We start from the raw sequence: 14,010 nt of genomic DNA, 5'->3' as shown, positions 1-14,010 counted from the left end.
TTTCCCTGCTTTTCCCATCTCCTTCTTTCCTTTAGCTCCCCGTCACTAAAACTGGGGGCTCCCGTCCCCATCGAGCATCTCTCCTACAGAACGAAGCCCAGGAATACTTTGGGTCACAGCCTCACTCTGCCTCCTGACCTCACTCTCACCTTCCTTTCTGTGAGGTTTAGAATATTATTAGAAAGACATAAAAGATGAAGACCAATGGGAACTACTGAACCGGTTACAGAAACAATTCCTTATGTTTGCGTAATGCTTTATGTTAAAATTATTAGAAATGGATATAACTGTAGCCTAAAAATTCTTAATATAAGAGGTTATTTAACAGTTTCATCGCAGGGATGAAGTAAGAGCTACGGTCTTCTCAAGTGCCCAGGAGAATCAAGGCCAATCCTGTGCTCAAGCTCACACCTCCTTGGGGGATTAATTAGCCAATAACCTGGGACCTGTATCTTGGCTTGTTTCGGATGGTATTTTTCCTTTTTTGGATCTTGTAAGATTACCATAACTCGAGGAAAGTACAGGAATAAGTACAGAAATAAATTAAACTCATCTGTGACCAACTAGAGTACAGCAGTAAGTTCTGAAATTGATCCTTTGGTTTTAAGAGAAAAATACTTTTGTTTCATTTTTTTAAAAAGAAGATATCTAAAATGCTATATGAGTCTGCCATTTTAGCTGGTGACTGTACTCTGAAATATGAAAGGTAATATGATTTACTAAATTGATAAGTCCAATTCATTACATTTGCAAAAGCTATGTATTTATCAAGATTTTATTTATAAGGCTTGTAAGTTTGCATACTTAGGTGTTTGAAATGTTTTAAAGAACTAGAGATACTAAATTTGCAATTTATTTTTTAATTTCTTATTTCAGAAAATAAAAATTAAAAAATGGTATGTAAGTGGAATTCAATGTTTTAAAGTTTTAAATATTTGACCTGTAAAACTTGAGGCTTACCTAAACATAAATTAAAGTACAAGTGTTCTCACTTTTATAAAAATATTCTAGATGTATAAAGTTATGCTTAAAGGTTTAAAAACTTGATTTAAAATATATAAACTTTAATAAATTCAATATTAATTAATATATAGGAACTATAAACTCTTTCAGACTTCAAATACTCAGTAACATGTCCAAATTTCCAAAGCACTTTCATGTACATTACATAATTTTATCATCAAAATGAAATTGTTTTCCTTCACTTATGTGGGAGCTAAAACAGGGCGAGTGTGTGTCTTATTCACTGCTGTATCCCCAGCACCAATCTCCCTGCCTAGCACACAGGGAGCTGGGAAATCCTGCACTCATTGAATGAACGCACCCGGTTTACAGAACAGGAAATGGACGTCCAGAGAGAGAACAGGTTTCCTCAAGGTCACAGAATTATCACGGGCAGGGCAGCAACTACACTCAGTTCTCTCTAAATTCTTAGAGCTCAGTGTTCCCACTATCACTTGCTGCTGTGCAAATGGCTGGCAGCACACAAAGTAACTCCTGGATGGGAACAGGGTCTTGAGATAAGAGGCAGAGAAGGAAAACAGAGGCCATTCCTGGTAGATGGGTGCAAGTGTTGGAGTTAAAACTATGAATGACTGATAGAGGAAACAGGAAAAAAAAAAGTACACACAGCAGAATGCACCAGAGAGAATGCAACAAAAAGCAGAAACCGGGGAACAGAAGCTGTGGAGAGTTTGGGGAATAAGTAAAAGAGACAAGAAAATGAAAGGTGGAGATCCTAACCTTCCCCACGAAACTGGCTTAAGAAAGTGACTTGGTCCACGAATGCCTGGATGGGGAGGAGAGTGGGTTCAGCCCTGTACTATGCAGCTTCATAGAAAGAGGGTCAAAGTTCTCCAGGGAATACCTCCACACTGCGCATGGCTACCACGTTCGTGACCCGCAGTTTCAAGTCCCTCCACAGCCACTGCTGGTCGGATATACAGAACATACTTCCCTTCTCCGAGTCCTGGTTTAAAGAAGCAGGTCATAAGCCACCATTCCCCTCCGTGAAGACCCAGCTGACACTACTACTCAAAATCCTCTAGAATTTGTACAACGATCTATGAAAACAGAACACCTCCAGGGCATTTTCTCAAAATCACCACAAAAGCTGAACCTTCCTACCTTAGCCAGCTGCTCCAGCTTCTCCAACCTACGAGAAATACAAAGTACATGAATAGGACATGTATCTACATGAGTGAATAGATTACAAGGTGAATCTGGAGTTCACCTGTGTCCGTCTGGTGTCCTGAGACTGTTTAAAAGAAGTCAATTCCCGTGCGCGGGCATCTTTCAGCATTCCTCTACCCGGCTCTCCCAGCCGCTTCCAGCACCTCGATATTCTCTGTCGCTCAAGCCAGGAGACCAGAACACCAGTCTCTGAAAAGATTCTGAGAAACCCCACTCGTCAAATTCTGACTCAGAAGGTTGAACCTCACCTAGAGAAGTCACGTTCCCCTGAGTGTCCAGTATCTCGCTCTTGGCCAGAGTCCCTAGTAACGAGTAGCTGCCGAGGGCTGAAACAGCGGGCACCTCCTGCGTTGCTTTCAGGACCACCGCCATGTCCCAGAAGATGTTCTGGCCCTAGAGACAAGTAGGCACAGGTGGGTTTATCAGGGGATTGTCACTGGGGAGTAGGGGTGAGGTGGGGAGTCGGGTATGATGATAGCTTTAGAAAATGAGAACATACCTATTCCTGGAGACCATAAAACATAGAACAAACAACTCAAATCCCCAAACATTAAATAAAAAAAAAAAAAAAGGTAAAGGAAGCCAGTCTTCCTGAATCCCCAAGTTAGGCAGAGGAACAAGCCTGCCAGCTTCTTCCCTATCACCTCGCTTTCATCTCATTGCTCACTCTGGCACTCAAACCTAACTTGACAAGAGAGCACATGGGAGATATTCCAGAGTACAAGTTTCGGAAGTCTAAAGATCAAAGAAGATCATATTCTTACAGAGAGGCTGTGCGGAACCTCATCTGGCTAGTGATGGTAAAGGGTGTGTTTAAAAACATTAAGACCACAGGATACTGCACAGCCCCGCAGACCAGACGGATCACCACCACTGGGAGCTTGTGAAAAATGCAGAATCTCAGACCATACCCCAGGCTTTCTGAATGGGGGGGTCTTGCATTTTAACAAGACCCTTCCACCCCCCTCACCGCCCCCCGCCCTCCATGACTCCATGCATATTAAAGTTTGAGAAGCATAGGTTAGAGTTATCAAACTCCCCACTGGAATCACCTAAAGAGTTTTTAACAACTAGGCCTGGGTCCCGCCCACAGATATTGATTTAACTGGAACGGGGTATGGCACAGGCATCACAATTTTATAAAAAGCTTTCCAGGTAATTCTGTGCAGCAGAGTTTGAGAACCACTGGTTTACAAAAAGTACTGAATGTCACCTCAATCAGAAGAGAATACTGCTATCATATTCCAAAGGACTAAAGGCCAGAGCCCTAGCAAAGCAACAAGACTCCAGTGTGGAAGCAGAGGGACAGGGTCCCCTCTGAAACTGCTGGAGGTCTTCCGGTCTCTCCCCTCTCATTTCTCTCAGACCATTATTTACCTTTGCCTCCTGTTCCGCTCCATCAAGGCCTGTCTGAAGACCTTCTCCAGGAGCCCAGACTTTGACGTTCTCAGAATGCACTTGTTGGCTGGATGCCTGACCTAGGAAATTTCCCTCTTCTTCCTCCTCCTTTTTCACTGTCACTGGGCCCCAAGGGGCCAAGGCCATGGACTCCCTCAAATCTGCAGTCATCTTTGCTTAGCAGGGGAACTCTTGTAGCTGGGGGCTGCCCAGCAGAGGTCAAGGCCCATCTAATCTTTAAATTTCAATCGTTTCTTCTTGAGTTTCTTCCCAGGGCCAGGATTGTCTGAGAAACCAGAAAACACTGTTAGCACCGAGCAGAGGTAAAGCCCACTGGGCAGTTTCACCAGTGCCAAGACCACGGTCACTGCAGCACAGGGACTGCTTTACTCCTATCTCAGGATGAAAGGGGCTGAACTGCAAACATGTAATATGGCCCTATAATAATTACACTGCAAAACATATGGCATATTTATTTTTTCCTGATTATAAAATTAATGTTTTTATTGTAAAAACTTGAAAAATACAGAAAATGAGTAAGAAAAGTGAGTAAGAAAAATGAGTAAGAAAAATCACCCACTTCTAAAGAGATAACCACTGCATATCGTAGAAAAGAAGATATTTCTTTTAATGGAAAACCTCCAACTACACTGACAATTACGACAACTTAAACTTTTTGTTTTTAACTATGGGGATACATACTTTCACAATCACTATCATGTTTCTTTTTTTTTTTTTTAAGAGGGAATATTACAATATAAAGATTTTGGTGCCAAAGATAAACAAACAATAGCATGAACACAAGAATCTCTGGAAAAAGACTGGGAGCCTAGACATCAATATGTTTGGAGTAGTTATCTCTGGGTGATGTAGTTACAGGTAGTTTTGACGTTCTTTTAGTTTGATTTTTACATTCTCCATTTCTTCTAAATGTCCTGTGAGACCAAGTATTACTCTTAAGATAAAAAGGCTTTTTCATGTTGCCATTCTTCATACTTATCATTGTTTAGTAGATACACAATAACCTATGGTGCTGTTAATTGTCTTTCTCATTGAAAAAAGATCAAGTTAGACAGAAATATACAGAATATGTCCTACACACATAGACACACCTACAGAATAATTAGTTATCAGTCTACTTATCAGTCTTTTCTCTTCATTTCCATCCATGTATGTACACCTTCACACATTGCTTATTTTCCAAAACATACATTAGATCACACACGTACATTGTTCAGCAACCTGCATTGTTTTTAAAACTCAATTTCCGTATTTCACAATACTCTTAAGTATGTTTCAATATAAGTACATACAGAGCTATCTCATTCTGGCATAGTTCTCCAAATTATACCTATAATTTACTTAATCATCCCTTATTTATGAACCATTGCTTCATTAAACATAGTTTTCTTTCCTCTTATTTTCTTAATGATAATTAACGTTAAATTTTTATTTTTTCTGTGCAAACAGGATAACGGGATTACTGGTTGAAGGATTTTATGATTGACATGTATTGCCCGAACTCCTCCTAAAAGGACTGCACCAAATCACACCTTTATCAGAGCCATGCCAGCAGGTTTCTGCCAGCTTAAAAAAATTTCTATGATAAAATTATCTTACCTTCCTCGTTAACTATGAAGAGAATAAAAAACTTCTATTCTCCTTTAGATACTTTATTAGGGAAAAAGTGCTATACTTTATTCCCTCTGCTGCTATTGATTATATGCTTTTTCTGACGTTACTGGCAACTTATTGTATTCATTGAGTTTCTTGAGTAATGCAATACTTTCATTCCTGCAACAAATCTTAATTCTGGAGGATTAATTTTTCCTTGACTAGTTTAATTCTATCAGGTAGGGAGGCCCTTAACATTCGTTCCCCCTATGTATACGGCAAGATGGGCTACTGTAGCGTCATCAGAATTCTGATCAAACTCAAATCGGCCACCAGCCCCAGACTGCACTGATTCCCCCCACCAAAGACTTCCCTTTCAATCAATGTCTTTTCCCTATTTGCAAATGTCGCAAGCCATCTCCTCCGCCTCCAAGCCCCACGCAGCCCTGCTCCGGGGGTTAACCCGGCCCCCTGGGGAGGTTCGTGTTCAACCTCCCCCAGGCCAGGCCCCGGGTAGGCGGCAGCTGGGTTTCCCAGGAGGTGGGGAGCAGAGCCACCATCGGACAGGCAGGGCTGAGGTGACGGGGGGTGCAGGACGCACCGGCCCGCCCCTGGGATGACCCTTCTCGTGCCCCGGGCGTTCACGCCCACTCCCGCCAACCCCGCTCACCGTGCGCGGCAGAAAGGACCGGCCGGGCGCGCGGGCTTTGGAGCAGAAGACCCGCAGACACGGACCTCTGCGCCTACCGGCGCGAGAACAATGACCGGACAGGAAGTGCCTCGGGATGGGCTTCCGGCTCCCCAAGTCGCCAGGCCGGCCTCTCTAGGAATCTCGGAGGTGTTTTCCTCTCGATGGGTGTCCAATGCCGCTCCGGACCAGGGATGGGCGCAAAAACTCAGAAGGAGCGTGCGGGTGGACTGTGGCCCTGAGCATCAGGGAGGCGGGTATCCCCAGGCTGGGCGGCGGTAGCTAAGCGATAAATACCTGTATTCTCCATATGGACTCAACAATCAACAGCTTCCTACGTTTGCCTTATACTATACATACTGAAAAACTTTTTTTAAGTTGTAAACATCAAACACTTCCAAATACTTCAATATTTCTCCTTTAATAATAATATTCTCCAAACACAATTACAGGTAAGAAAATTAATAATTCCCTATTATCGCTTAATATCCAGTTATATTTAAAATTTCCCAACTGTCCTAAAATATATACTTCATAATTTTGTTTTTCCAAATCAGTTTTACACACTGCATCTGGTTATGGCTCTTCAGTCTTTTTTAAAAAAACTTTTAGTTTGAATTTGTAGATTCACAGGACGTTGCAAAGATAATACTCCTCATCTAGTTTTTCCCAATAGATACATCTTACATATAGTTTAATATAAAAATTTAAAAATCGACATTGGTACAATGCGTGTGTGTACTTCTATGCCATTTTATTGCACATGTAGATTTCCGTAACCACCACAATCAAGATACACAACTGTTCCAACACCATAAACATCTCCTTAGTGCGACCCTTCCCTCTCCCCCTACTCCCTCCCACCATCCCCAGCCTCTATCAACCACTAATCTGTTTTCATCTCTATATGTAGTTTTGTCATTTCAGAACATTGTGTAAATTGAATCATATAGTAGATGACCTTTTGAGATTGGATTTTTTTTCACTCAGCATAATTCACTTGAAATTCACTTGAGTCATTGCAGGTTTCAATAGATCATTCCATTTTATTGCAGAGTAGTAAGTATTCCATGGTATAGGTCCCCCACAGATTGTTTAAACCACCTGCTGAAGGATATTTGGGTTACCTACAGATTTTGATTATGAATAGAACTGCTATGAAGTCATGTGTAGGTTTTCATGCAAACATGTTTTCATTTCTGCGGGATAAATGCTTAAGAGTGCAAATACTGGAATTTAGAAGAAACTGGCAAATTATTTTCCAGAATGGCTGTGCCATTTAATATTGCTGGCAACATATGAGATCCAGTTTCTTCATATCCTTGGTAGCATTTGATGTTAACATTATATTTTAAAGCTATTCTGATAGCTGTGCAGTGGTTTTTAACTTGCATTTCCCAAATGGCTAATGATGTTGAACGTCTTTTCATTTGCTCACTTGCCATCTATACTTTGGTGAAATGTGTTCTCGTCTTTTGCCCATCTTCTAATTACACCTATTTATTGTTGAGTTTTTAGAATCCTTTACATAGTCTAGATACAAGTCCGGTATGAATGTAAATATTTTCTCCCAGTCTGTAACCTCTTAAGAGTCTTTTAAAGAGCAAATTAATTTGATGAGGTTCAATTTATCATTTTTCCCTTTTATGGAGCATGCTTTTGATATGTCTGAGTTCTTTGTTTAGTCTTAGTTCCCAAAATTTATTTACTTTTTACCCGAGGACATCCAATTGCTCCAGCAGCATTTGCTGAAAAGGCTACCCACCCCTCCTCTACTGAATTGCTTTTGTACCATTGTCAAAAACCAATTAGGTGTTTGTGTGAGTTTATTCCTGGCTTAGTATTATAGCTCTTTAGTGTCTTTTTAAAATAACCACCTCATCCACTTTTTATCCCTTTCACTATGGAAAATTTCACACATATACAAAAGCAGAGAACACTACAATCAACCCTCAATACTCGTCCAGCTTCGACAATTATCACCTCTCCCTTTCTATCTTTTTGAAGAATCCAGTGCAGTTTTCCTATACGATATACCATGTTCTGGATTTGTTTCTCACAGTGTCAGTTATTTTGTTCTTCTGTTTCCAGGTCCTAGAAGATTGATAAATTCAGGTTATACTTTTGGCTCACTGCATCACATGAGGCGGCACATGAGGGTTGTCTCAGTCTTAGCGATGGTACTTTTTAGTTGAGATAAATGCTACCTTTCTCCATTAAAGTATATCTTTCCCTTTGTAATTATTACAGAATCTAGGGTGACACTTCTGCAGCATGGATATAAAGCATTTTCATATTCATTACCTCATAACAACTTTGTGAGGTAGATATTCTTCTTCCAGATGAGGAAGTCAAGTCTCCAAGAAATGAAGGCATTTGTCCAAGGAAGGTTGCAGAACCTGACGCATACTCAAATCCTAACACTTTTAACCTTGGGTCTCTTCTATTTGTTACTCTTGGGTACCTTTCATTCTACTAAGGAATAAGCCCTCATTAGAACGAGGAACTTTGTGGTTGAATTAATAATACTTATTATAATCAACATAACACCTTGATACTACTATTAGAAAACACAATCCTGATATTAAGGTATTCATAGTCCAGCTGCAGAATTGGAGTTTTGAGAATTACAGCATAAGATGATCAACTCAAGAATATAGGATGATTTAAACTTACAAATGTACAAAAGGGCACACAGTGAATGAATGGTTCAGTGGGAGTACTGGGCCTGACTGCCCAGAGGTGGATCCTGAATTGGTTTAATCAGAGCTTGAAGGACTTGGCTCTGTGTGAAAATTTTATGTAGTAAGTTGACTGCTGGGACAGAATACTTCTTGAGTAACAAGCTATTGCATGTCAGCCACGATGAAATATTAATCAGAATTGAGAATGACAGTGGCAGGGATAATCAGCTCAGGGGTTAAGGTTAAGGACTCTTCTCTATGAACAAGGAAAGCAACGTTGGACTGTCTATTATGACACTCTACAGCCAATAGGTTTCAAATTTGAAGGTTGATAAACTATTTTCCATGTATCAGTGTTAACGGCTGGACATACTATTTTCCATACTAATGTTTTTACATAAAAACAAAATAGGCATGTTATCTATTACCTCCCGTAAACAAATTTTAAAGCTATATTTTTAAAAAGTCTTCTTAAAGTGATAAATTCCAAAGTTAATTATCTACCATACTTCCTCTTACCATCAAAGTGAGTACCCTTTGAGGTTAATGGAATATGGACTTAATGAACAAACATTACATTATGCCCTGATCTATATTTTGACTATACCTCTTTTATCCAACTTTACTGACAACTCAGTTATTTCATAAAGTAGTTACAAAGATCCTTTCGCTTAACCCCTTAACATTTCTGTGAGGTAGGCATTATGACAACATTGACCGAGAGAGAAACTGAGGCTTAGAGACTGACTTATTAACATCACATAGCTAAGAGAAAGCCAGGACCAAAACCTAGACTTTGTGATTCCAAGTCCAGTGCTCTTAAATTGTTCTCAAGCAGGAGACCCTTGCCCGCCCAACTCCATGTCTGATATGTCTCAATCATACTGTCTATACAGACTTGCTGCAGCAGTGATGTTATCTTTAAAATGTACAATATACACATTTTTAGAAACAATTTCCACTTTTTAATACAAAGATATTTCTGCTATCACAACCACTTCATTACATCTTATAAGACATAAACTCAGTTTCTTCAGAGTCCTCAATTGCTCCAAGGTCTCCGTCTAGATCATAACAAATGACCTGGAATGGAGTATCCTTTAACTGGAATTTGGTTTGTTTTTGTAGCCTTGCCAGTCTAGATTAACTTTCTTGCACATGCAACTCGCTTGTCTATAAAAGGGGTAATCATGAATTTTTTCCTTATAAGAACCATAAACTGCCATTTCTCCAACAGTTATTTGGATAGGAAGGAATTCTATTCCAATTTTATATATGACACTAGGTTTTCTGAATCTCTATCTTGGGCTCATTTTGAAGCCAAGAGAATTCCTCCATGGTACAGATTTTTTGTTGAAGATGGTTTGAAGTCGTAGAGAATTCTTGTACAGACTCATCACAGTCACAGAGTTTTTCATCGGTATGAATTTTCTGATGTACAGTGAGGTTCTTTCTCTGCCTAAAAACTTTACTACAATCGTTACACCCATATGGTTTCTCCCCTGTGTGGATTCTCTGGTGCCCGACTAAATTCCTCTTAGAAGTAAAAGATTTCCTACACTTCTCACACTCATATGGTTTTTCCCCAGTATGCATTCTCTGGTGTACAACGAGATTTTTATTCTGACTAAAGTCTTTTCCACACTCATTACATTTATAAGGTTTCTCTCCTGTGTGAATTCTTTGATGTACCATGAGATTTCTACTAGAGGTAAGGACTTTTCTACATATATGACATTCATAGGTTTTTTCCCCACTGTGAATTCTTTGATGTTCGATAAGGTTTCTGTTGTACGTAAAGCCTTTCCCACACTCGTTGCATGCATAAGGCTTCTCACCAGTGTGGATTCTCTGATGGGCTATAAGGTTTGAGCGGTAACTAAACACTTTCCCACAGTCACTGCATTTATAAGATTTTTCCCTTGTGTGAATCCTCTGATGTCCAATGAGGCTTTTCTTTAGAATGAAGCATTTGCCACACTCATTACACTCGTAGGGTTTCTCGCCACTGTGGATTCTCTTATGTTCAATGAGGTTTCTGTTAGAACTGAAAGCCCTTCCACACTCACTGCATTCAAAGGGCTTTTCCCCAGTGTGGATTCTCCGATGTACCAGCAAGCTTGAATTATAACTGAAAGCCTTCCCACAATCCTCACATTTGTAAGCTTTCTCCTGTGTATGAAGTTTCTGATGTACCATAAAACTCTTGCTCATAATAAAGGTTTTCCCACACTCACGACATTCATAGGGCTTCTCCCCATTGTGGAGTCTCTCATGGTCAATGAGGTTTCTGTTAGAGCCAAAGACCTTGCCACAATCTTTACATTCATAGAGATTCTCTCCAGTGTGGAACCTCTGATGTAAAATGAGGCTTTTCTTCAGAATGAAAACTTTCCCACATTCATTACATTCATAGGGCTTCTCCCCATTGTGGAGTCTCTGATGATCAAAAAGGTAAGCACTCTGAGTGAAGGCTTTCCCACATTCGGTACATTTATAGGGCTTCTCTCTGCTGTGCATCCTTTTATGGTCAATGAGATTTGACTTAGAATTGAAAATCTTCCCACATTTTTTACAACCAAAAGTCTTCTTTTCTGTGTGTACTCTTTGGTGTAGGAGGAGGCTTTTGCTTCGAATGAAAACTTTTCCACATTCTTTACACTTGTATGGGTTCTCTGAACTATGGAGTCGCTGATGGTCAGCAAGGTAGGTGGTCTGAGCAAAGGTTTTTCCACATTCGTCACATTTATAAGGTTTTTCCCCAGAGTGGATTCTCTGGTGTAGAATGAGGCTCTTCTTCAGGATGAAAGCTTTCTGACACTTGTTACATTTATAAGGTTCTTCCCCTTTGTGGAGCCTCTGGTGGTCAATGAGGTAAGCATTCTGTGAGAAAACTTTCCCACACTCGTTACATTTATAGGGTCTCTCCCCAGAGTGGCGCCTTAGATGTATAATAAGGCCTGAGTGCCTATAGAAGCCCTTTCCACACTCCTTACATTTATAAGGTTTCTCCCCAGTGTGAATTCTCTGATGGTTCAGAAGGTAAGCACTTTGAGAGAAGGCTTTCCCACATTCGTTACACTTATAAGGTTTCTCCCCAGAATGGTTGCGTAAATGCATTAGAAGGCTTGAGCGCTGAATAAAGCCTTTTCCACACTCCTTACATTTATGAGGTTTCTCGCCAGTGTGTATTCTCCGATGGTTTATAAGATGGGAGATTTTATTGAAATGTTTACAACATATATCACATTTATAGAACTTCTTTCCTTCAGTACCCATTAAACTTTCAGAAACAGCTGAATCTAAAGTCAAGCTTTCTCCAAATTCCTTCCCTTTTTGGCTTTGTTTTTCTGGTAGAGTCCTTTTCTTCTTGTCTCGTTCATGGAAGGAACCCTTCTTCAGTGTATCTCTTTCTGTTTCATTTTTCCACCGACTTGCCAAAACTTGCCATTTACGCTCTTTCTCAAAATCAAGGACCTGGGGAATACCTCCTTGAAGTCTTTTTGATGTTCCTTTCTGAGAATCTGCTCTTTGAGGTATGCTTGACTTAGATGTCACCTCTTCATTCTCAGTCATGGTCTCCCATTCTGGCAAAAAGGAATTAAAAATGCAAATGTTACCAAGTCCCTGTGTTGTGAGAATAAGAACTTCTAATGACTTTAAAACAGCTAGAAGGACACACTTTTATATGCATACAAAAAGAAGAAACTTTTCCTTAAACGAAGGTACAAAGCAAAATGCTACACTAATGGAATGTTGTAAATGGACTAACACAGAACTCACTCTGAGACACTGCTAAGTTCTTTGTCTTCAGGGAACAGATGGAAAAATATAAATGATATTGAAAAAATAGATGCAAAGAACAGATGCAAAGGCATAGATAGCTAAAACAATCTTGAAAAAGAACATAGTTGGAGGACTCACACTTCTAGATTTTAAAATGTACTATGAAAAAACTGTAACGAAACAGGGTGCCACTGACATAAGGCTAAACATATAACCGAAGGAATACAATTGAGAGCCCAGAAATAAAAACTCATACTTACAGCTAACTGCTCTACAAAAGGGTGTAAACAACTGAAATATGGAAGGAGTGGTGCTGGGATAACTGAGCAGCCACATGCAAAAGACTAAAGTTGGACCCTGACCTAACACCATATACAAAAATTAACTTAACATAAAGCAAAGACCTAAATATAAGCACTAAAACTATAAAATTCTTAGGAAAAAAAAAACAGACGTCAATCATTATGACCTTGGATTAAGCAATGGTTTCTTAGATATGGCACATGCAACAAAAGAAAAAGTAAATTGAAAATCATCAAAATTAGTAACTTGTACTTCAAAGGATACTATCGGCAAAATGAAAGGACAACCCTCAGAATGGGAGAAAATAATTGAAAGTCATATATCTGATAAGGTACTTGTATACAGAATATATAAAGAACTCCTATAACTCAATAATAAAAAGAAAAATAAGCTAATTAAAATACAGGCAAAGAATCTGAACAGACATTTCTTCAAAGATATACAAAGAGCTGACCAGAAAAGTCACTTAACATCATTAGCCATCAGGGAAATGCAAATCAAAACCACAATAAGATATAATTTCAGACCCACTAGGATGTCTATAATCAGAAAGACAGATAACAATAACAAGTGTTGGCCAAGATGTGGAGAAACTGGAACCCAGGTACACTGTTGGTGGGAGTACCAAGTAGTGCAGCAACTTTGGAAGTCTGTCGGTTCCTCAAATGATTAAACATAAGAGTTACCAAATGACCCAGTTAAGTCCATTCCTACGTATATATCCAAAAGAAATGAAAACATATGTACATACAAAAACTTAGAAGAATGTTCACTGCAGTGTTATTCGTAATAGCTCAAAGGCAGAAGCAACCTAAATGTCCATCAACTGACGAATGGATCAATAAAATGTGATACATCAACACAAAGGAGTATTATGTGCCCATAAAAAGGAATGAAGTATTAACACATGCTACAACTTGCAGGAACCGTGAAAACATTATGCTACGTAAAAAAATTCCATCACAAAAGACCACGTATTATATGATTCCACTGATATAAAATGTACAGAATAGATAAATCTAGAGAGACAGAAAGCAGATTAGTGGTTGCCTATATCTAAGATGGTGGGTGGAGCTGTGTAAAATATGGATGGATGACTGCTAAAGGGTACAAGCTGTCTTTTTGGGGTAATGAAAATGTTCTAAAATCGATTGTGGTGATGGTTACACAGCTGTACGAATATATTAACAACCACTAACCTGTTCCTTTCAAACGAGAGAATTGTATGGCATGGGAATTATATCTTAATAAAGCTGTTATTAAAAAAAAGTCCCCCCCTGTAAATCTTTCCCTGAAACACCCGCCTTCCCCCACTCTCCCAGTCCTTCCCCTATTCCAAGCTCC

General features: G+C 39.6%; 1 protein-coding gene across 9 annotated transcripts in view; it reads right to left on the bottom strand.

Annotated features, from left to right (window-relative positions):
• Positions 1-14,010, bottom strand: part of LOC102885185 (zinc finger protein 35) — a 66,302-nt gene that overhangs the window by 44,132 nt on the left and 8,160 nt on the right. For 6 of the 9 annotated variants that reach the window (XM_025048937.1, XM_015591686.2, XM_015591689.2 and 3 more), the window contains one exon: positions 6,631-12,164. In XM_025048937.1, the coding sequence (XP_024904705.1) occupies positions 9,859-12,164 (2,306 nt within the window). In that variant the 3' untranslated portion in view covers positions 6,631-9,858. The other 3 variants (XM_006914843.3, XM_025048938.1, XM_025048939.1) reach the window with 3 other exon arrangements.

The sequence above is a fragment of the Pteropus alecto genome, unplaced genomic scaffold, assembly GCF_000325575.1.
Source record: "Pteropus alecto unplaced genomic scaffold, ASM32557v1 scaffold156, whole genome shotgun sequence".
Lineage (NCBI taxonomy): Eukaryota > Metazoa > Chordata > Mammalia > Chiroptera > Pteropodidae > Pteropus > Pteropus alecto.
The sequence above is the reverse complement of the archived record's forward strand: the minus strand, read 5'-3'. Positions and strand labels throughout refer to the sequence as shown.